The sequence below is a fragment of the Dermochelys coriacea genome, chromosome 2, assembly GCF_009764565.3.
Source record: "Dermochelys coriacea isolate rDerCor1 chromosome 2, rDerCor1.pri.v4, whole genome shotgun sequence".
Lineage (NCBI taxonomy): Eukaryota > Metazoa > Chordata > Testudines > Dermochelyidae > Dermochelys > Dermochelys coriacea.
Genome location: NC_050069.1, coordinates 266537397 through 266559949, shown reverse-complemented (window position 1 = coordinate 266559949; position 22553 = coordinate 266537397). Strand labels below are relative to the sequence as shown.

General features: G+C 46.1%; 1 protein-coding gene across 4 annotated transcripts in view; it reads right to left on the bottom strand.

The window, feature by feature from the left end:
• PTH1R (parathyroid hormone 1 receptor) overlaps positions 1 to 10393 on the bottom strand; it is a 181849-nt gene extending 171456 nt beyond the window's left edge. For 2 of the 4 annotated variants that reach the window (XM_043509770.1, XM_043509773.1), the window contains exons 1-2: positions 10162 to 10393; positions 8728 to 9119 (exon numbers count right to left, since the gene is read on the bottom strand). In XM_043509770.1, coding sequence (XP_043365705.1) covers positions 8728 to 8802 — 75 coding nt within the window. In that variant the 5' untranslated portion in view covers positions 8803 to 9119; positions 10162 to 10393. Of the gene's footprint in view, positions 1 to 8727; positions 10123 to 10161 lie in introns of those variants that run through there. The other 2 variants (XM_043509774.1, XM_043509771.1) reach the window with 2 other exon arrangements.
• Positions 10394 to 22553: the final 12160 nt, after the last annotated feature.

Genomic DNA, 22553 nt, shown 5'->3' with positions numbered 1-22553 from the left:
TCCTGAGCACACGGCGGGCAGCGCCTGTGCTAGGTTTGGATGTGAAACCGTGTGTGAGCATGACAGTGTGTGTGCGTGTGTGTGAAACATAAAGCGTGCCCCTGGAAACTGGCTTTGAAAACTGGCACCTGAATGTATGTGAGCGTGAAAAAGAGAGCCCTCAGTTACACATGAAGCTGGCACCAGTTTAAAATCAAATTGATTTTTAAATCAATGTAGTATAACTAGTGCAAATCCCTACATGGACAACCTCAAATCTCTGTAGACCTCGTTTATGTCTAGTTAGCATAAGTCGGTGACATTTGTGTTCAGGTGAGAATGTCCGTATCTGTGTGAGAGGGTATAAGTGTGAAGGCCAATGACTGTGTGTGTATGGCCAGATCCTCAGCTGGTGTAAATCAGCACAGTGCCATCAAACTCCAACAGAGCTTTGCTGATTTACATGTGCTGAGGATCTCACCCAGCGGGTGTGTTCGAGAGGGAAGCAAAGTGTTTGAAGGAGGAGCAACCCAAATGCATTATGGGGGGCATCAATACAAAGAAATCTGTGGAGAAATAAATTCCGTGATGCTGCTGTCAGGAAATTTAAAAAGGAATGAACTGTCGTCGGTTTCCAGCAGTGAAATCTCACAAGGGCTTTCTCCTTATATTTTCTGATAGAGGAATAAAGGTGGGCTGGCTCCAGGACCATTACTAGCATGCAGTATCCCTGCTGCGCAAGAAACATAGGGTTGAATCTCTGACCTACCACCTGGCTGTCCCAGGAGCATAAAAGGACGCTGCTTAGAATGTATAAGTTCGCTGTAAAACAACATGCTTCAGCCTTAAGCTAAATGTAGTTAGTGTTTATTATTTGTATTGTGGTCTCACGAATCACAAACCAGGGTCCCATTGTGCTGGATGCTGTGTAAATACAGAACAAAGACAGCTTCTGCCCTGACGGGTTTAGCTTAATTTATTCTCTTACCAACAGCCGACTGATTCTGAGATTCTTTAGCAATGTTTAAGGTCTGAATTTTCAAAAGGGGCTAGTGATTTTGGGTGCCCGATCGGAGAAACTTTGAGAGGATCCTGACCTTCAGAAAACTCACCTCCTGGAAATCAGGCCCTTTAAGAGGTCTCGAGTGGGTACCCGGAAATTAAAGCACCCCCAAACCAAAATATGCTAAGGCCTACCCCTTTAGTATATATAAGGCCTGATGCAAAGTCCATTGAAGTTAAGTGGAGTCTTTCCAATGACTTGAAAAGAAAGGGCTCGGATTACATGTATGCAGGATGAAATACGAATTCTTATTCCCTAGCAGAGCAACTGAGAGGCTGAGTTAAATTCTGCCTTTAGTTACACCTGCGTGTCCTCAAGGATAGCAGTGGTGACGACCAAGTGGGTCTGAGAGCAGAATGTGGGGCATTGCTATCATCCGTTGCCGGCCCCACATAGTATTCTGCCCAAATTGTATTCCGTGAATTCCATTCTGCTATCTAAACACTTCCTGCAGACTCAACTGGATCAAAGATTCATCTTCGCTTGCTGCCTTTTAGTAGTTGTTACTGTGCATTGCTCAAGAACTGCCACGTTCCGCCCCAGAGGCGGCTGCACATCAGCAGAGGATTCATTCTTTTGCTGCAAGAAAAGGAGTACTTGTGGCACTCAAGAGCCGGCTCATGGTCTTGAATATTCCAGCCTGAAGCATCCAAATTGCTGAGTATGAGTTGTGTTCCAGTAAACAAGATGATATTAAGTGTTTCAGGAGGGAATTCCTTCTTCCCTGCTCTGAACATTTTTAAGTAAGGTTTTGATTGATCCTGGTGAATTGTTTCCTTAATACTTCACTTGCCCTAATGAACCTATCTAGGTTTTTTTATTATTATTCCTCCTATTTATTATTTGCATTGCAGTCGCACAAAGGGACCCAGTCTCGCCTCTGTCACGATTTGAGTGGATACAGAAACCTTTCCACCTATGCAGAGAAGCAGCCTATCCAAAATGGAGATCTCTGGGTTTTTCTCTTTTTGATCGTGTCCATTTCAGAGGGTAAGTGCAGGGCAGAGGGATCAGTGTTCAAAAGGCTTCCCAGTACTAGTGGGGATGAGGAAACTACATATCTATGGAGTAGATAAATACTCTGCGGGAGGGGTTCGCCCATCACTGTAGTTAATCCACCTCCCTAAGAGGTGGTAGCTAAACTGACAGAAAAATTCCTCCCTCCACCTACCACTGTCTACACAGGGATTTAGGTTGGCTTAACTACGTAGCTCAGGGGGTGTGGATTTTTCACATACACCCCTCTGAGCGATGTAGATGGGTCAATCTAATTCTCTAATGTAGACCAGCCCTACGTGAGAAGAGAATCAGGCCTGATCTACACTTAAATTTTATACCGACATAGCTAAATCAGTCAGGAGTGTGAAAAAAATCCCACCCATTAATGACAGAGTTATGCCAATAAACCCCGCAGTGTGGATGTAACTATGCTGAGTATGTCTACACTAGGGTGCCATGCAGTTGTAGCTTTGCTGGTACCGTCTCTGTAGTGTAGACATGGCTTCTTAATAAGGACACATGATTACAAGGGGCAAAAAATTTGCCTCTGTTGGAGGCATAAAATCGGAGAATCATAGGACTGGAAGGGACCTCGAGAGGTCATCTAGTCCAGTCCCCTGCACCCAAGGCAGGACTTAAGTATTCTCTAAAATCAGACTGTACAATTCATTAATAATACTCCCAAGCTCTGTGTTAATTTATAGGGTCAAATCCAGATTCCATTGAAGTCAGAAATTGCTTTGCCGCTGACTTCAATGGGACTAAGATTTTGTGATTAGATTTGGAAGCCAGACGGTACCATTAAGATCATCTTCTGACCTCTGCATAACCCAGGCCATAGTGGAGTGCATTAGTATAGTACTTTTAATCAGCGTTGCCAACACGGAGGGTCCAAAAATCACAAGTCAGGTCCCCCATGATGGGAGATCAGCTTAAAAATCATGAGATTTTTGAAGAATAAGACATCTGGGGTTCTTTTATATGCCTTTAGGGGTTGCTAATTCCAGCTTTTCTCCTCAACCACCAAGGTCAGAAACTTTTTTTTAAAATGAAAGCAGAGAGTCAGGACTCCAGTAGCCGGACATTTAAGAAAAACATCAAATATCACAAGGCTTGTGACAAAGTTTGGAGAATTGGCATCTCTGGGCAGTGGCTGGCTTTGTTTTGTTTGTGTGTGCAGCTCTTAGCACACTGGGGGTCCTAAGCTTTGACCAGGGCTTCTTGAAACCACCACAGCATAAACAACAATGTTGATCTCTCAAAGCACATTGCCACCGGATGCTAGTGCTGTAGCGAGTCAAAAAACCAACAACAAAGCCCTGATCTGTCGGTTGGGGAAGGGTGGATGTGAAATGTGCAGATCTCTGTGTAACAGCTCACGCCCAGCACTCGTTTGTAGCTCGACATCCTCGTCACACAGTCATTTATCCCTTGTACTCGTCTCGCTTTAAGGGCAGCAACACATAGGCCAAATGTAGCTTGTTCAGGTCGGATTTGCCATGGGAACTCGGAACGTCTTGGCTTGTAAATCACACCCCGCACAATAGTCTAGCGCCGAGGCTTGCTTGCTTTGTATTTTGTGGTTCAGTATTTATAGTTCAGGGATATCTGTTAATCCCAAAGTACAATAACAAAAAATTTATCTTTCATAAATATACTATGGTTGGATCAGCAGCCTCCCAAGTGTGAAAAAAAAGAGAACGTTTCGGACATTGTTTTACGCACTTCAGGGCTGCCTTTTCAATGAAGTTGGACAGCTAAGCATTACAGCTTCTCTAGATGTGATTTTTTGGACAGTGTATGGGGACGGAATATGATGATTCGTTCCTTCTAGCTGTAAATTATTTAAGGAAGAAGACAATCAGTCAACTCTATGATTACTATTGGCATTACCATAATCCCTAGGTTCCACAGTCTTAGACCAGGAATCCGTTACGCTAGGCCCTGTACAAACCCAGAACAAAAAGGCAATCCTTGCCCAGAGATCTTGTAATTTAAGTAATTTAACCTTTCCCGTTGCCAAATTCCATGAAGACGTGGCTCGAATCAGAAGAGCAAAGAGGTAAAAACAACACCTCCTTAAATCAGTCTGCCCTAGATACACTGAGTTCTAGCTGATTTGTGCACAAACGGACAGATTCCCCGCTGGTGTCTATCGTCTGGGAATCTGGTCCAGAAACTCCTGCAAATCATGAAGCACCCTAAAATAAAAAAAGCTATGGCAGGGCAAGAGTCTGTCCTACCTGGCACCTCAGCTAAATTGGCAACTTTTACTTCTGATTTCTTAGCAATGCTGACAACACGAGCGGCCCAAAGAGCATGACAAGATTTTCCGATCTCAGGGACCCTGGTGCTGACAGTTACAAAAACGATTGAGCTGCTCTGCCATGCAGCCAGGCAAGAGATTATAAATGTGGAATGCAGCAATAATGGCTTTTGACAGAGCATCTGTTCTGATGATAAATGCACTTAAAGCACCCAGGTTAAAAGAGAGAGAAGGGGAAACAGTTGGAAAAAATCCCTGGTCTTTTTTTATTGTGGTGATTTTTGGGGAAGTCTTCTTGCGTGTTGTTTAAAACTCCCCTTTAGGATTAAAATGTAGTGCCTGAGGTCTCCACCTGTCCTGTGCTCTAGTCAGTGACATCCCTCACACAGAGTTTCTGGTGCATGCAACGTTTCTATTACAAACCCTTTATTTTCTGGACTTTGCAGCTCAGACCAAACCGTCTCCCTCCATATGGAGATGTATGACTGTCCTGCAAAGTTCATAAACTTTATCTCCACCACACAGACCGCAGGCACAAACGCATCAGCCTGTATGAACTCAGCACAAAGGCCAACTTCTGGTCTTATTTATTCTGGTGTAAATCAGGAATAACTCCACTGACATCAGTGCAGTTCTCTGGGTTTATGCCAGTGGGACTGAGAGCAGAATTCCACCCGAAAAGCCTTATTTTGCACAGACAGTAAAAGATTAGAATCCAGACCTCTGATGGTCTCGCTACCTCATTAAAGTCACCAGGCCTGATTCTGATGTCACCTACATCCATTTTATACTGCTGCAACTCCATTGCAGGGTTACTCCTGATAGACACCGATGTCAATAAGTGGAGAATCAGGCGCAGTGGAGTTGCAGCAGTATAATGAGAGAGGATTATTTAACCCTGAGAGCCCTGTCTCTTACCTTACACTGCACGCTAGATTTCACGCCATTGCCTTGCAATTGAGACTGAAAGATCCTATCCGTATGCAACATTAAAGTTAATTGAAAAGCAGTTCAGGCAGACAAGACGTTGCCCATCACATGCAGGTGCTGAAGAACATACTGCATAGCCCTTTACACCCCTAATTTCGGTCTCCCCTGCATTCACTCTTTAATGGTCTAACTCGGGCTCTCAAACTTCATTGCACTGGGACCCCTTTCTGAGAACAAAAATTACTACACGACCCCAGGAGGAGGGACTGAAGCCTGATCCCACCCGAGCTCTGCTGCCCCAGGCACAGGACATACCAAAGCCAAAGCCCAAGGGCTTCAATGGGGCTCCAGCTTCGGCCCTAGGTCCCGGCAAGTCTAACACCAGCCCTGACAACCCCATTAAAATGGGGTCGCAATCCACTTTGGGGTCCCGACCCACAGTTTGAGAACGACTGGTCTAACTCAAAGTTTCAGGGGATGGGTTAGCGATCTAAGCATCTGGTTTAAAATACCTGGGGCCATGCGCTGATCTCAGCTTCCATGGGATAAATCCCAGTGAAGTCAAAGTGATCAGAACCTAGTCCCTGGATTTCCCAGAGCCACAGCTTCAAATCCTGGGGGTTCAATGTAGCCCCTTGTCCTTTGGAAACTGATAACCTGAGTTAGCTGGCTGGGAGTCTGTTAACCAAGGTCCCGTCTTCTGGGCATGGACATTAAAGGTCACATGCCACTTTTAGCAAAGATCTGTCCCAGAGTCTGTGGCCAAAATATCTCTTGCCCCGAATCCGTTGCTGTTATGCCGTGTGATCACTGCCAGACACCCCAGAGATGGCTGTGTTTCAGTGATTCCTGCCTGAAAATAGTCTATTAAACATATTGGAATCCTTTAGCTTCTATCTAGCTACATATATGGCCCCTATCACTGCCGTGTTGGAGCAATGAAAGACACTGTCAATGCAAGCTGCTAATACCACACAGCACTGTTCATGTTCGTTTCAGAGTAGGTTAAAAATCAGGCCCCCAACAGAGATAAAGTTCGGCTCTGTGTTGCAGGTTGCAGTTCAGCAACATGACATGCTTTTAACACTCAGGATCATAACCCCTGTGTTCCTCCTAAGGAGGAGGTGAGAGGAATAAAGAATTTCTTCCCAGTCAATGGATTATAAGGGCGGTTTTGACGTCCCTCAGGCAACTTTCTTAGCTATCTTTGCTGAAGTGTTTTAAGAGCAGCTGAGGTGTTTTGAACCTGCAGCTCCGCATGCGCCTGATTGAAATGAATGGAATTACACCAGAGTGACACTGGAGTAACACAGCAGTGAATCTGGCCCTCTGCATGTAACTAGAGTGAACGGGGACAATGCTAAGGGCCAGCGAGAGTGCAGATCCCCCTGAAAGGACAGCGGATCTGATGTCTCTTGCACTTACGCAAGTGTCTCCATTCACTTCAGTGGACTTATTCTTGATATACACCAGCACGTGAGCAGAATCAAACTTTGAGTACCAGCACAATCAACAACAGTCCCATGCCAGAATCTCCATCTCTGGGCAATGCTGCAGAGTTAATCCCAGAGTATATGAACTGAAGTTGTCTGTTTGCTGGGATTTCTCTCTAGCTCTGGTCTCTGTCAATGAATAATTCACTGGTAAAATAGCCATTAAAAACCCACAAGAACTCAGACAGCCTGTTTGCTCGTTAACCCTGTGATCACAAGGCTTTTGCAGCGCATGGGTAGCAGAATCAGTGTGTGTCAGTGTGGTGGGGAGCAGGGGAGGCTTGAAATGGCCAGCACAGCATATTCTCCTGCCCATGCTTGCTCCCAGCATTTGTGGCAACACAGATGTAGCAGATTCAAGTCACCATACTCCATCAACACCCGCCGGGGGCCCCTATTGAAGTCAATGGGAATTTTGCTGTTGACTTCATTTGGAGCAGGTCTGAGAAATGTCGTGTTAGCAGGTGGCACATATTTAACCATCGTCATATAACCAACCCCAAGCGGGCTGGAAGTCACAGACAATGCTGGCTTTTGGTCTGTTCAACATCAGACCCAGGCAGGAGTGCTGGAACAATTTTTATAGTGGGGGTGCCACTGTAAACCCTGTATATAATGGAAACCACTTAAAGTCAGGGGGTGCAGTAGCACCTCTAATTCCAGGATCTATGGACCCGGGGAGAAGAAATATGATAAGACATCAACTGTTTCAATCCCACGCATTCTACAGCCACTGGACCATGACTGGCACATCTCTGCAGTGTGCACTGATTTTCTTTCAAATACGACTAAGTTCCTATCCCCCAAGAGACAGAGATGGGTGAGTCTAGGGATAGTCTGAATGTATGTGGTGCTGGTTGGTTTTTCTTGTTTCACTCAGAGCCATTGCATGGGCAACACACCAACAATACAACACACCAACTAAATATAAAGCTGAGTTATGCAGAACCTTCTGTTGCACCCCCGCGCAATGAGTCCAAGTCCTTAACACAAGCGAAACTCCCCAGTGAATTTCAATGGGCATTTTGTTTGAGTGAGGGCCAGGGGACTAAATCCCATTCTAAGCAATTTTCATTGTCTGCATCTAAAGTGGACATGACCGTAGGCAGTCACCCCAGACCTCCTTACCCGTTTGCCCAGCATCAAACATGATCAGCAATAACAACGCCAGGGCAAGGAAGACACATGTAATAGCCTTGTACTAGTGGCTGACGGAGCACACAGTGTGGTTTTTGATGTACAAAACCTGATGCCTTGTGACATTTAGCTTCAACCATAAGGATGAGCAGAGCAAGTCGCCTTTGGCTGTACCACCCTGAGACATAAACCTCTTTTTTGTTCCACTCAGGAAGATAGTTGTCTTTATAGAGATTAGCTCCTCATGTAAGAGCCTTCTCACCATATAAAATCGCTCTATATTATATGTGTACACACACAGAGAAGGAACACACTCTTAGATGATATAGGGTTAATACTATTTTCATTCCCCTGAGTATAAACCATGTGCCATCCATGCGCTGACGTTTTGGACTGCAAAGTGGATCCAGTATTCTACTGTACTCCCAGAGCAGAAAGCAACTGTTTGCTGAAATTAAGTTTGAACATGATTAAATTAAGATTAACATTGTCATCCGGAACAGTGGACAAACATTTTGTCCCCATTAATAGGATGCTCTTCGGTAGTGGGTGGAGTGGGGCTGATCCTAGAATTATTTCCAGTAGCTTGCTCAAATCAGTGTCAAAGTAATTTGGAAATGGGTAATGAAAATTCTTCCGAAAGTACAGTCATTTTAATTTCATCTGGCGTAGCCGCTTTCGGACTAACAGCAGCAAGGACTCAGTGCAAAAGATCTGCCAGCAAAATCAACCATTCGTCTAAAAAGCCAGCGCTTTGCTGTTTCTAAATCCTGATACAGTAAATTACTCATCAAGGAAACAGCCTCAACTAAAGGAAACAATTGCTCGAGAATGTGCCAGAGAAAGATTTAGCAACTTACCAGAGCATAGACAGAACTCAACACCGAGCAGCAGAGGATCAAACCCAGGCTGTGATAAACCAAATATGATCCCATATCCAAGAGACTTATTGCAGCATCCACGATCTCTAAGGGAAGTAGAAGGACGAAGGATCTTCCAATGATCCAGTTGTAGATGATTTTTTTTCTTTTCTTTTTCTTGACTTCCCAGGGTTTTTTTATTTGCTTGTTTGTTTCCACAGTTTTAGCCAGAGAGGCACATGACAAGAAACCCCAGTCCTTTGCTTCGCTTTCTCATGGCTGGAAATCTTTGCAGTTTCAGAAATGTAGGGAAAAAGTCCATGTGAAGGGAGCACCAACACCCAGTTCAGTCAGAGCAGCAGTTCCTGGTGCTGTTTGTTTTGTGTGTGCATCTGTCTCAGAGCAGAAAAATCACATCCATATGTCAAAACTGCTATTCTGCTTCCTTTTTATGAGGCAGAGGGAAGTTCAAATAATTTCTTTGTCAAAGGCAAACACACAGTAAGAGAGAGAGAAGTGGGAAGGGGTGGGGGGAGCTTTTAACCACTGCTTTATTTTTAGATCTAGTAATTTTATCTTTTAGGTGGGGGGAGGGTTGAAAAAAAAGCTTTTTTAGAGCAAGCAAACAAATCAGAAAGTCAAAATTTTTTTTTAAAAAAGTTGGAAATATTTTCTCTTAGCAATTACGTTTATGCAAACAGGAGTGCTGCTGGATATTTTTGCTTGTATATTTCAGGGCAGCTTAGCTCCACAAGAGCTTTATTCTGTCAACCTTCCCTGGATGCAATGTGTTTTCGTTACAAATACGGGTTTTTTTTTTGTTGTTGTTTTTTTTTGCTTCTCTCTCTGTCTCAAAGGATCTGCAGTTTCAAAAAGCCAATTGAGTATGGGCTGAAAGCGTGCGGCTGAAGAACTGCTCTTTTTTTTTCTTAAATAGTTTATTTTAGATGTTGCAGTAAAAACTCTTTTCACTTACTCCATGAAATTTTCCAAAATCTGCGCTTTTCCATTTGCACATTCACACACACACACACACGCTTCTTGTCCTGTCCTCAACCAAGAATCAAATCACCACAGCCCAGTAAAGTAAAAGTTGCTTCTTTTCTCTCTCCCGCTTGCTGCTGCTGCTGCTTTAGACTCACTTAGGAAATGAACATGCTGACGGTCTGTTTACTTCCACTCAGACAAGAGGGGATTTAAAAAAAGAAAAAGAAAAAGGAGAAGGCAGTACACTTTTCCTTTGGGAAAAATCGACCAGCTTCCCAGGGTATACTAAGTTTGTATTGTTGCCTTCAAAGCATATCGACCCTGCCGCTTCAACCAACACACACTCACTCACACAAAAGACAAGACAATCGGGAGGTTAGAACTTCCTTTTTCCCCTCCCTGTACTAAAATCCTCCCCCACAACCAACACGCACCGGTGAAATTTACCAGCTTGTTAGTTTCACGGCAGGAACGTTACTCCGAGCTGTCTGTCAGTTTCATTCATAAAGCTGCAAGAAAAGGCATCGTCTTCCCCGGAGCAAAGGCTCGAGTTTTGTTTAGGAGTCTAGGAGAGAGAGCGGAGCAGCTCCTCTTTTATACTGGTTTTTTTTTTGGGGAGGGGGTGAGTTAAATAATAACGAAATAATGCCCCCCAACTTAATTTTGTTGCTGGGGATATATATATATATATATATAGATAGATAGATAGATAGATAGATAGATAGATAGATTAGATTAGATTTGTAACTTGGAGAATCAAATCATTTGATGGATTTTATTTTATTTTTGCAGAAGCAGCAGGCTTCTGCCAGGGGTTGTGATTTTTTTCCTTTTTAAAGGGGAATAGTTGCAAGAAAATAGCTATCTAGATCTCTGGAGAGCAGGAGGTAAAAGCATCAAATTTTCGCAAAGTGGAGCTGTGTGCGTTTCTCTTTTATTTTTTGGAGAGAGAAAAGTCTCCACGGTTGCTTTGCCCTTCTATATATATATATATAGCTCTCCTTGGCTGTGAATGGGTGCCTTCAGCTCGTTTATGAAAAGGGTCTCTTTCCCTGCAAAGGTAGAGCAGGGCTTCCTGTGTATGTGTGTGTGTGTGTGTGTGTGTGTGTGTGTGTGTGTGAGAGAGAGAGAGACATATAATCCTGCTCTTGATGCAAACTCTTCCTCTCTGCTCCCCCTCTGTGCCAGTCTGAGTAGATCTCAGGGAATGTGTGTGGTTTTGGAGCAAAGAGGCAGGTATAAGAACCAGCATGGGCAAGATCCCATTGGCTAGTGGCAGCCACCATGTGACCCTCAGACAGTGAACCACAGGGCTAGCTGTCCACACCTCCCACCCCACCCCCCTCAGCAGCCAGTCTCCCCACTAGTCTCAGATCATGCCTGATGAGGGGGTTCTCTGCTGCTCAGCTTTCTTTCAGAGGGGCTACACAGGAACCACATGGCCCCGCATATAAAATGCAATGCGGGTCGGGGGCTTGGCATGGCTGGAAACAGAAACAGATCTTCTGGGGTAATATCCCCCGCCCCTGGGAGATTAGTGAGATTTTGCAAAATTTGGAGGCGAGCAAAGGAGTGGGCTCGGAGGAGGGGGCGGCTGCATTTGAAAACCAGCTCCTTTGAAAGGGGGAGCAGGATATTTTTAAGTGGGTTGGGTTTTTATTATTATTATTATTATTATTTATTATTTATTATTATCCCCTCCCACCCTCCAGTTCTGAAGTTTGTGCCTGGGGAGGGAAGGGGGAGATTGACGTGGCCGAGAATCGGTCTATTGAAGCGGGTGGCTGTTTAAAGGGGGCTGAGAAAGAGCGGGATGCGACCCAGCGTCCTTTGCAAGCTGCGCTTTGCATGTAAAAAGCCCCCCTGGCCAGCCCGCTTTCTGTCCCCTCTGGAAGGGGGAAAGCGGCAGCTCTTTGCCCAGAGCTGGGTCGTTTTACTCGCTGGGCGTTTGCTCGCTTAGGCTATGCAGGGAACCAACAAACACAGGGCACCAGGCAGTGGTTTGTTTACCCAGGGCCTCTCTGTGCTAGTGCAGCTCTTCCCCCGGGAGGGTGGGGAGGGGGATTTAACTATTAAAGAGAAAGACCACTGAGTGGCCCGCGCTGCCCAGGGGCTACATTACTCCTCGGGCCCGCTAGGAAGCGCTTCAGGGCTGTGAAGGGAGGGATCTCTGCAGGGCCGATGGAGACGAATGGATGATTTACACTTTTCTCCAGGCTCTGCACATTTGCACAAGTCCGGCTACTGCTGGATCATTTCCCCCTCCCCCCAGCATTGCATTCTCAGGGTCTGCTTTGATGCTGCTTATAGCCTGGCTCTGGGTGTGTATCACAGAATCATAGAAGATCAGGGTTGGAAGGGACCTCCGGAGGTCATCTAGTCCAACCCCCTCCTCAAAGCAGGACCAACACCCACTGTCTTTGCTGGGTCATCACCATGCCGCTGGGAGGTACTGCGGGCCTATTAGCCCCATATTACAGATGAGGAACAGTTCCACAAAAGTATTTAGGCTCCTAAATCCCGGCTGCTACTCTGAAATTTGAAATCCCTGGGAGCCTGAGTACCTTTGAAAATCTGGGCTTAAGTGATTTCCCCCATGGTTACACAGGAAGCTTCAGGCAGAGCAGAAAATTGAACCTGGCTCTCTGTAGTCTCCAGCTAACACCAGGGCCAACCTTCCCGTCCTGTGCATTTGTGGTGTGGGTCCAACTTGATAGTCTATGTTGGGGTGACTGTGTCTGTCAGCGTGTGCGGTTCTGATTCGCTCCACTGGGGGGATTTACCCCTCTGGTGTAAATGAGGAAACAATCGGGCTCTGAGTGTGTTTGTACATGTATGCGCACTACCAAGGAAGGTGCTGCAAGACAAAAAGCAATCCTTTCCATATTATTGTTCTGAACAGACCTCTGGGATTTGTACTAAGTGTAGAATTTCTTTGGCATTTAAGCATAAAAACCCACCCAACCAAACAACAGGAATAAAGGGGAAGATCCTCAGCTGGTGTAAATTACTAAGGATCTGGCCCAAATATGTCTCACATCAATAGGCCTCCTGATCCGCTTTCCTATTCTTGGGCCGACATTCACACAAGCTTTGGAAAATAAAACAATCTGTCGTCCTCCAGTTTCTTCCTTGCCCTTGGATGGTGGTTTCTTTTTTCACAGAAAGGAAGGTTCCATCTTAGAAAAAGTACCTTCTGCTGCTCCTCTGCCGATTTCACTGTGATAGCATTTGGATTGTACCCATATTTCCCATGCACACTGCTTCATGCAGCCCCAGGCTTTATTGATCTGTGGGGGAAATCACTAGTAGCCACTGGCCTGACATAAACAAGCTTGTCAATTGCATTGTAAACCAGAAGTGTTGCAAAACTTATTCCCAGAAACAGAGTCAAATAACAAAACCTCAATGAGCTAAGTGGGAGAGTTGGACTATTTTACTTTGTTTTCACTTGGCTATTGATAGTTGTGGCTTATGTGTAAAGCCAGGGCCAAAATACACAGGGTGGGCCTTGGCTTTGCCAAAATTTACCACCACGAACAAACAGGAAAGTAGCTGAGCCTTGTAAGAGCCTTGTAACTGTATTCTTAAGTCTTGCATATAAATTCAGGGAGTCCTGAGGAGTTGGTGTTTTCATATAGAAAATGAGAGTGTTCATAATGGGAGAGAGTGGGGAAGAACCGTTATATTTAGGGCCCGATCCTGTTCACAAATGTCTTGTTGACTTCAATGGCTGCTGGACCGAGCCCTGGTTGAGGATATTTTGTAGATCTGTTTCTTCACCGCGTGTTGCACATAAAACCTACAACAGAGGGAAATTTGCTCATGCCCAGTAAGTAAAATTTGCACATGTCCAGAGTCAGTAGAAACATTTCCCAGGTGTGAATGACAACGGAAGGTGAAAAAAAAAAAGGGGAGGGGAGAATGAAACAGCTCGTGTAAATCTGAAGGAACTCCACTGATTTCATGACTGGTTTCAGAGTAGCAGCCGTGTTAGTCTGTATTCGCAAAAAGAAAAGGAGTACTTGTGGCACCTTAGAGACTAACAAATTTATTAGAGCATAAGCTTTCGTGAGCTACAGCTCACTTCATCGGATGCATTCCGATGATTTCATGACTGTTACTCCAGATTTACACTGGTGGAACTAAAGGGAGAATTTGACTCTGAGGGCCTGAGATATTTATGTGGCCCTCATCCCCACACAACACGGAGCATCTCACGCTTTTCCGTGTGTTTGTTTTGTAACACCCCTTGAAGTGCAACGATCCACATTGTACAGATGGGAAAACAGAAGCATAGACAGACTAAGGCCCAGATCCTCAAGGTATCTGAAACCAGTGGGAGCATCAGAGCTTAAGTGGCTTGCATAGGGCGTATGTGGCAAGATCAGTGATTGAACCTGGGTTCCCAAGCTAGCACCCTAACCAGCCTTCACCTCTCTCTACTCTGCTACACCAGTGTAATGTCATTAAAGCCAACAGAGTGAGGCTGATTTAGACCACCTGGAGCTCTGGCTCTTCAACATCAGATGACAGAACAAGAAGCAATGGTGTCAAGTTGCAGTGGGGGAGGTCTAGGTTGGATATTAGGAAACATATTTCACTAGGAGGGTAGTGAAGCACTGGAATGGGTTACCTAGGGAAGTGGTGGAATATCCAACCTTAGAGGTTTTTAAAGCCCGTCTTGACAAAGCCCTGGCTGGGATGATTTAGTTGGGGATTGGTCCTGCTTTGAGCAGGGGATTGGACTAGATGACCTCCTGAGGTCCCTTCCAACCCTGATCTTCTAGGATTCTATGATCAGTGGAGTTACACCAGTGTGATGGAGCAGAGAATAAGTACTCTTCTCTGTAGCGTGTCAGATATATAACCTCCAAATGCAGTGAAGGTTGTGACTAATAACACAATGGCGCTGCAGCAGAGGAGCTGATCTAGATGGTCTGAGAGAGACCCAGCCAAACACCATCTTCTTGTGAAGATGAATCTTCTTAACTGAGGCCCATGTTGGTAGGAAGGGAAACAGAGCACTGAAGTGGTCAGCTGGAATATTAGAGGCTTAGCCAAGCACATCGAGCACATCGTGCTGGGAGCTGCTCATTTTTATGGCCCAGGCTGCTTGAAAAATAGCCACCAATAAAAAGGATCCAATAGAAAAAGCCATAAAGCTTTGAAACATTGATGAAATTGTGTTCAAGAGCGGCTGTTCTCAGCTCAAGGACACTGACAAAGAGGTGTGGCATATTTTATTCTCTCTCAGCAGCTTCCAGATCAAATTGACCCCATTCGCAAATCTAAAAAGGGTATTTTCCTAATTGCCTGGGCTGCAAACTCAGCCTGCAAGCATGAAACCCAGGCTGTGCTTTCGTCTGCCTCTCTCGTGAACACCAGCCAGAAAAATTCTGCGGGAGGACCTGAGAGGTTAGTTTTTTCAGTGATCCCCTGGAAGAAAGAAATCCATCTGGATCTCTTCGATATTCCTATCAAGACCTGAAGGGATCATTAGATCATCCAGTCTGACCTACTATTGTACTGTAATACAGGACACAGAATTTCAGCTAGTCAGTGCTGCACTGAGCCTAGTAACTTGGGTTTGGCTAAAGCACAAGTTCTAGAAAAGCACCCAGTTTGATTTGAAGACATCAAGAGACAGAGAATCCATCAATTCCTGGAGGTGTTTGTTCCATAAGAATGGCCCTGCGGGGTCAGACCAAATGGTCCATCTACCCCAGTATCCTATCTTCTGAAAGTGCCAGATGCTTCAGAGGGAATGAATAAAACAGGACAATGTATCACGTGATCCATCCTCTGTTGTCCAGTCCCTGCTTCTGATAGTCAGATTTCATTGGTTGATCACCCACACTGTTAAAAAATTGTGCCTTATTTCTAATTTGAGTTTGTTTGGCTTTAATTTCCAGCCACTGGGTCTTATACCTTTCTCTGCTAGATTAGGTACCATTTAATATCTAGTATTTTCTCCCTGTGAAGGTAGTTAGACACTATAATCAAATCATCTCTCAGTTGTCTCTCTGACAGGCAAGACAGGCTGAACTTTTTAAATCTCTCACTGTAAAAGTATTTATTTTCAGCAGCACTCACATTATTTTTGTGGCTTTTCTCTGTGCAGTTTCCAATTTTTCAATATCCTTTTAAAATTCTGAGCACCAGAACCGGATGTAATGCTCCAATGTCGGTCTTTCTGTGGTTGTGATTGATGGGAAGAAGGGGGATAAAACTGAATCTGCTAGTTGAAAAACACAAATGATTTTTTCCTGAGAAATTGGGGGGGGGGGGAGTCATTTGCCAAAAGCATTTCCTGAAAAAAGGTTCCAGTTTTCAAAATGCTGATTTTTGTGGTGATTTTTGATTCTTCAAAAGAACAGGAAATTTCAAGCATCATGAACATTTTTGGTCATTTTTCATTGGAAATATGTTTTGCCAAAAAAAAAAAAAAAAAAAGAAGATCAACCAGCTGTTCTCTGCAGTGATTGTTTCATCTCCAGCCAGATGCCCCTGACCTGGAGTAGGGCTGTGCTCACCGGATCACACACACCCTTAAAGGGGAGCTTGACTCATTTAGTAGCCACCTCTTAGCATAAAGCAGGACAAAAAGCTACAGGGCCAGGAATGGAGGGAAGCAAACACCTGTGAGTACTGTGGGTTAACACCTAGTTAACTACTGGCTTGGGGCCCTACAGTTCCACCTGCCCTGCTGTGGAGAGTGCATTCCACTGAACAACACTGAGCCACTATGGCCACTATCTCCTCCGTGCAGGAGAGGGGGAATTGTAAGGCTCCTGCAGGATAATTCAGCAGCTAGGGGCCAGATCCTCCATTGGTGTAAATTGGTGTTGCTCTGCAGAAGTCAATGGAGTGAGGCCAGTTTACACCAGCTGAGGATCTGATCCTAGGTGGGCCATTTCTCCCTTTGCTGAAAGCCCTGGTATGCACTGAATGGCAGAGGTGACCTATCGCCGCAGAGGAGGCCAGGTGCCACTTCTGAAATGCACCTTTGTTCCTCCTCTTTCAACAGAAGCTGCAGAAGCCCTGTGCCAGACTGTCCTGCTGAGATTTCCCCTCCGGCCACCTCAAACCTTCCGCCAGCCCTAAATTGACAGCTGGGGAGAGAAAAAGCAGAGGTGCCCCTTGTATGGATCCCGTTGTTTGCTCCCACAGAGCGAGGGACTTAAACAATCGGTGCCCTTATCTTGCTCTCCCCCTTCGTTATGTACCTTCTATAGAATCAGTGCCAGGAGATCAACATGCAAAGTGGGACCTGGGAGAAGGTATGGTGGCCTTCCGGACTCCAGGAATGTGCCATGCAAACCGAGATCCTCATCAGAGAGCGACTCCTCTAGAACGAAGCACCCTGAAAGACACGGAAGCAAAATCCCTGGGTGAAATCCACACCTTGCTTAAACAGCTGTTGGCAAACAACAGTCAGGCTAGCCATCCCATCAGTGGCAAACCTGCAGCTCGAGTGCTAGGAACAGACAGCCCTGGTGACCAAGGCAGCAGCTGCAGCCAGCAGCTTCCCATCCACAGAGAGTGGAGGGGACTGGGACATTGCCTACAGGTGAAAAAAATTCTCATGTTGCTATTTTTCTTTATGAACCATATTTAGCTTGTCCTTTACCTTCATTAGCACTGGCAGTGCATGTGGCCAAGGGTCATTGGGGCACAGGTGTGTGTTTCACTCTCCTGAACTGGTGGACTTTGTCTCCTTCTGGTTGTATTTTCATAACCTTTAGAGACCGGGGCATCAGTGTAGGTGTTTCCCAATCCTTCATTTCATTGGCAACCTGGAAAATGCCAGCGTTTGACTAAACAACCTCTCAACACAATGCCTCAGCAGATACGTTTTGCTAAACACCCGGGTCTAAACCCTGAGCTCAACTAGGCTGGTGATAATCCAGAGTGACTCTGCTGAGCCATTGGAGTCACTCTGGATTTACAGCCATGTAACTGAGATCAGAATCCAGCCCCAGAGTATGATCTGTCAATCACCAGGCTAACTCTCCTGTCCAAAGGAAACCACAGGTTCCCCTCTCCCTGATACGAGATGGCAGGATGCACAAACCATTAAAGTCCTCAGGAGCTTTAAGTCACCTCACCACTCCCCTGGTCCCCAGGGAGCCAGTTTGGCCCCTCAGGTAACATAGAGCAGACTGAAGGTTGCTCTAAGTTACATTGGCATGCAATGATAGTCTAAGGGCTGTGATGCTGGCCAGAGGTCACCAGAATGTGGCATGCTTAGGCCACACCTCCTGGGCAGGGGAGACCAAAAAGGGGCATCACAGGGCAGGCAAAGCTATGTCTATGCCACGACCTGAGGGTTTTTCCATGCCAGGAAGCCCTCTAGCATGGCCCGGGATCTGTCCCACAATTGTTTTCTAGTCATACAGAGGCAGGACCGAAGGGTATGTTGAATTTAGCTTGTTCGTGTTTCCTCCCACCTCCGAGGGTCATTCTTGATTTATTAACTCCAGTCTTTAAAGCTAGATTCCAAGTAAAGAGAAGTTTCCCTCATCCCCTCCCCCTCCCCCTGCTGTTAATCATAGGTCAGCTGTATTTAATGGTTCATGTGCCTACAGGGTATTACCAAATTGCCAGGGAGCCCTCACAGGGTCACTCTAAGAGGCGAAGAGATGCAGACAGAGGTACATCACAAAAGAAGTGGGAGCAGGAAGAGGTGGAGTGAGGGCGGGGCACGCTTGGGGAAGGGGCGGGAAGAGGCAGAGTGGGGGGGCGGAAAGAGGCGGGGTGGGGTGGGGCTTTGGGAAAAGGGTTGGAGTGGGTCAGGGCCAGGGGCGGAGCAGGGGGTCGAGCACCCCCGGGGAAATCAGAAAGTCGGCGCCTTTGCCCCTCACACCCGTGTGAATCGAGAGCTTCCCAACCAGGGGACCCTGGCTAACTTTGCCTAAACATTGCAGCACTTAGATGCCTCCCTGACCCCATCCCGACTGAAAACGACATCACAATAAACAACTCAGCTGTTGCAACTTCCCCCTGTACCAGACTGGCTTCGTACATTGCAGCAGTTCTTGATCACAAATGCGTTCTTGTGTGATGGGACCCAGAACTCACAAACTCCACAACTCATGTTCTCAGAGTGGATCTAACCGTGTGCAGTCACCTGGCTTTTTAATTTTAATCCATGCAAGAAGGATGGATAGGTGGAGACAGGAAATAAATGATCTTATCGCTACCTCTAGGAAGAATCCTTGCTGAGTCATTCGGGGGCAATGAGGGCTATTTTTACAACTGGTGAGCATGTAACTCAGTCCCTGCTACCATAAACAGTCATATAGCGACTGTCCTTGCAAAGCACTATCTATCTCCGATGAACTTGTTGTATCAGGTGCATGGAGAGGGGAGTACATGAGTCTGCCATGCAGTCTCGGAACGGGATCATCTGGCCCTGGGTGAGGCTCCTAGGCAGTTCACAGTTCAGTTCTGATCAGTGCTCAAAGGTGACAGTTTGAATCTGCAGAATGTTGCTGGCAATCTTAAAAGGCATAGATTGCGTGAGATTGTTTCAGCAATCTGCCTAGGCTGGAAATAATGCAAAAGCAGCCCCTCCCATGGTGGAGTATCTCACACAATCTCACTGATGTACAGGGGCATTGGCCTTTACATTGAAAGCAGCAGAAGTAGTTTTGGCTGTACATTTTCCTGCATGTAATGGGCTATTTTATCTGCTGATAAATGGCGAATTCAATGGGATGGCAGGGGGTGGAAATCAGGGCTCAATTTGGCCTTCACCTATGAACTCCTAGTTTATCTCTTTTAATATTTTCATGCTTTGAGCGTCTGAACCCAGCTCTAAACATTGGCAGAATCCAGATTCTGACCTGGCCCCTCACTCTATAGGCCCAAGCAAAGCCCTGTTTTCAAGCACCCCTGAACTCTAGGAAAACTCTGAACCTTTGGCTACGATGGGCGCTCATCTCGGCCCGCTGGGAATTTGACCATGAACTTCAACGGTCTCAAGCCCTTGCAAATCAGGCCCGTCTGCAATCCCTAGGCAACTGCATTGAATCCAGCTTTGGTTTGGCATCACAGAGAGAGTGAGGAAGGGGTAAAGATTTGAGACCTATCTGCTGGCCTGTGCATATAAAAAAGTCAGTTTTTATAGTGAGTATTCTAAGCTCAATACCCTTTACATTTGCCAAATATCCTCACAAACCGATGGCTTTTTAAAGTCACCCTTTCCCTGGTGTGACTAGAATCCATGGTGCCAAAGTCTTTTTGTTGTCAGTTGTCGGCAAATTCTGTGGACTATTTGATTATTTCAGGTAACGTGTGATTATGGGCCATTTTCTCATTGTCCTCCTACGTACACCATGGAGATAAAGGATTCTGTAGCAGACTGGCATAAAGAAATAAAAGCATGATCATTCAGAGACTAGAACAGAGACTCTCAAATCCCAGCTGATTCAACAGTATCAGGGGTAAACTCCTTCCTTCCTTCTGATCTATCAGTCTTATCCATGTATTTCCTTTAAATTTAATTCATTAAGTTTCATAGAGTTTAAGGGCAGAAAGAATCATTAGATCATCTAGTCTGATGTCCTGTATCTCACAGGCCATTACATTTTACCCGGATACCATTATATACCTTTGATTTCAGAAAAGCTTTTGATACAGTCCCACATGGCGTTCTCATAAGAAAACTAGGAGAATGTGGTCTAATTATTCTAAAGTAGGTGCACAACTGTACTCCAAGAGTGGTTATCAGCGGTTCGCTGTCGAACTGGGAGGATCCATCTAATGGAGTCCCACTGGGGTCAGTCCTGAGTCTGGTAGCATTCAGCATTAATGACTTGGATAATGCAGTGGAGCGTATGCTTTTAAAATTTGCTGATGACACTAAGCTGGGAGGGGCTGCAAGCACATAACAGGACTCAAAAAAGAACTAAATAAATTCATGGAGGATTTGTCCATCAATGGATATTGGCCAGGATGGGCAGGGATGGTGTCCCTAGCCTCTGTTCGTCAGAAGCTGGGAATGGATGATAGGGGATGGATCACTTGATGATCACCTGTTCTGTTCATTCCCTCTGGGGCACCCGGCATTGGCCACTGTCGGCAGACAGGATACTGGGCTAGATGGATCTTTGGTCTGAACCCGTATGACCGTTCTTATGTTCTTATGATCAGAATTCAAAATAATCTTGCTAAATGGGAGAAGTGGGCTGAAGGCAACAAGATGAAATTCAATAAAGACAAGTGCAAAGTGTTCCATGTAGGAAGGAAAAATCAAATGCAAAAGTACAAAATGGGGAGTAATTGGTTGGGGGTAGCACTGCTGAAAAGGATCTCTGGGTTGCAGTGGATCCTTAATTGAATAAGAGCCAACAACATGATGCAGCTGTGAAAGGGGCTTATTCCGGGGCATGCTAACAGAAGTGATGTATGTAAGACGCAGGCGGTAACTGTCCTGCTCTACTCAGCACTGGTGAGACCTCACCAGTGTCCAGTTTTGGGTGCCACACTTTCAGATATGGACAAATTGGAGAGACCAGAGGAGAGCAACAGAAACACTACAAGATTTCAAACACCCGACCTATGAGGAAAGGTTAAAAACCAGGGTATGTTTGGTCTTGAGAAACGAAGACTGAGGGGGGGAACCTGATAACAATCTTCAAATATGTTAAGGGCCGTTATAAAGAAAACTGTGATCAATAGTGCTTCATGGCCACTGAAGGTAGAACAAGTAGTATTTGGCTTAATCAGCAGCAAGGGAAATTTAGATTAGATATTAGGAAAATCTTTCTAACTATAGGGATAATTAAGCACTGGAACAAGTTATCAAGGGAAGTTGTGAAATCCCCGTCATTGGAGGTTTCAGAACAGGTTGGACAAATGCCTGTCACATTTAGGTGTACTTGGCCCTGCCTCAGTACAGTGGGATGAACGAGGTGGCCTCTCAAGGTCCCTTCCAGCCCTGCATGTCTATGATTCTATATTAAGCCCAGAGATTTTTAGACTAAACCATTTCAGTCCTCAGGAGACCAAAAGGTATGTCAGAGGGAGACACGGAGGTGCATAAGTGGCTCGTGAAAATATTCTTGTGGGGGCTGAGTGAAACAGTCAGCCCCCAACCCCTCCCTGGCATGTGTAGGCAGGGGGTGGGGGTGGGGACGGGAATCGCCGTCTCTCTCTTGGCCTGGTGTGGAGAAGAGACTCCCTCTGGGGGTGAGAGCAAGCCTGCCCCACTCTCATCCTGCGATGGTGGCTCCTGTCCCACGGGGCTGGGCCCAGGTCCCCACTCTGGCCCATTGCGTTGCCACATACAGGTTTGGTGGGCTCCTCTGAAGGGGGAGCCCTACCCATCTGACCCCGCCTCCAAGAAGTCACGGAGAGGAGAAAGCCCTGGCATCAGCATCCCATCTTCACTTTGGAGTGTTATGTGGGGCTGGTGACCTAATGGGATGAGGGACCCAGTGGGCGAGTCATAAGGGACTGGTGCAATTGAAGGGACATGGGGATTGGTGCAGCCAGGAGTTGGGGGTCTTTGGGCTGATCTGTAGGGTAGATGGATGTGGCTGTTGGGGGCAGCAGAAGGGCCCGGGGGGTGGTAAATGGTGGTGGAGTGGCAGGGGGCAAAGGGTGGTGGGGAGAACATATTTTGGGGCTGGGGATGTTTTGAGAGGGGAGCTGTCTCGCTCCTTCCCATGCCGGCCCCTGCCCCAGCTCTGCTTGCATCGGGGAGGGAGGGACTGGCCACCACTGCTCCTGGGACTGTGACAGGGCTGGCTGGGTGCTGGTCACACTCAGGATGGACTTTGCCTGCAGCACCATACTTGAGCCCCCAAGCCTCGCCTTACTGCCTTGCT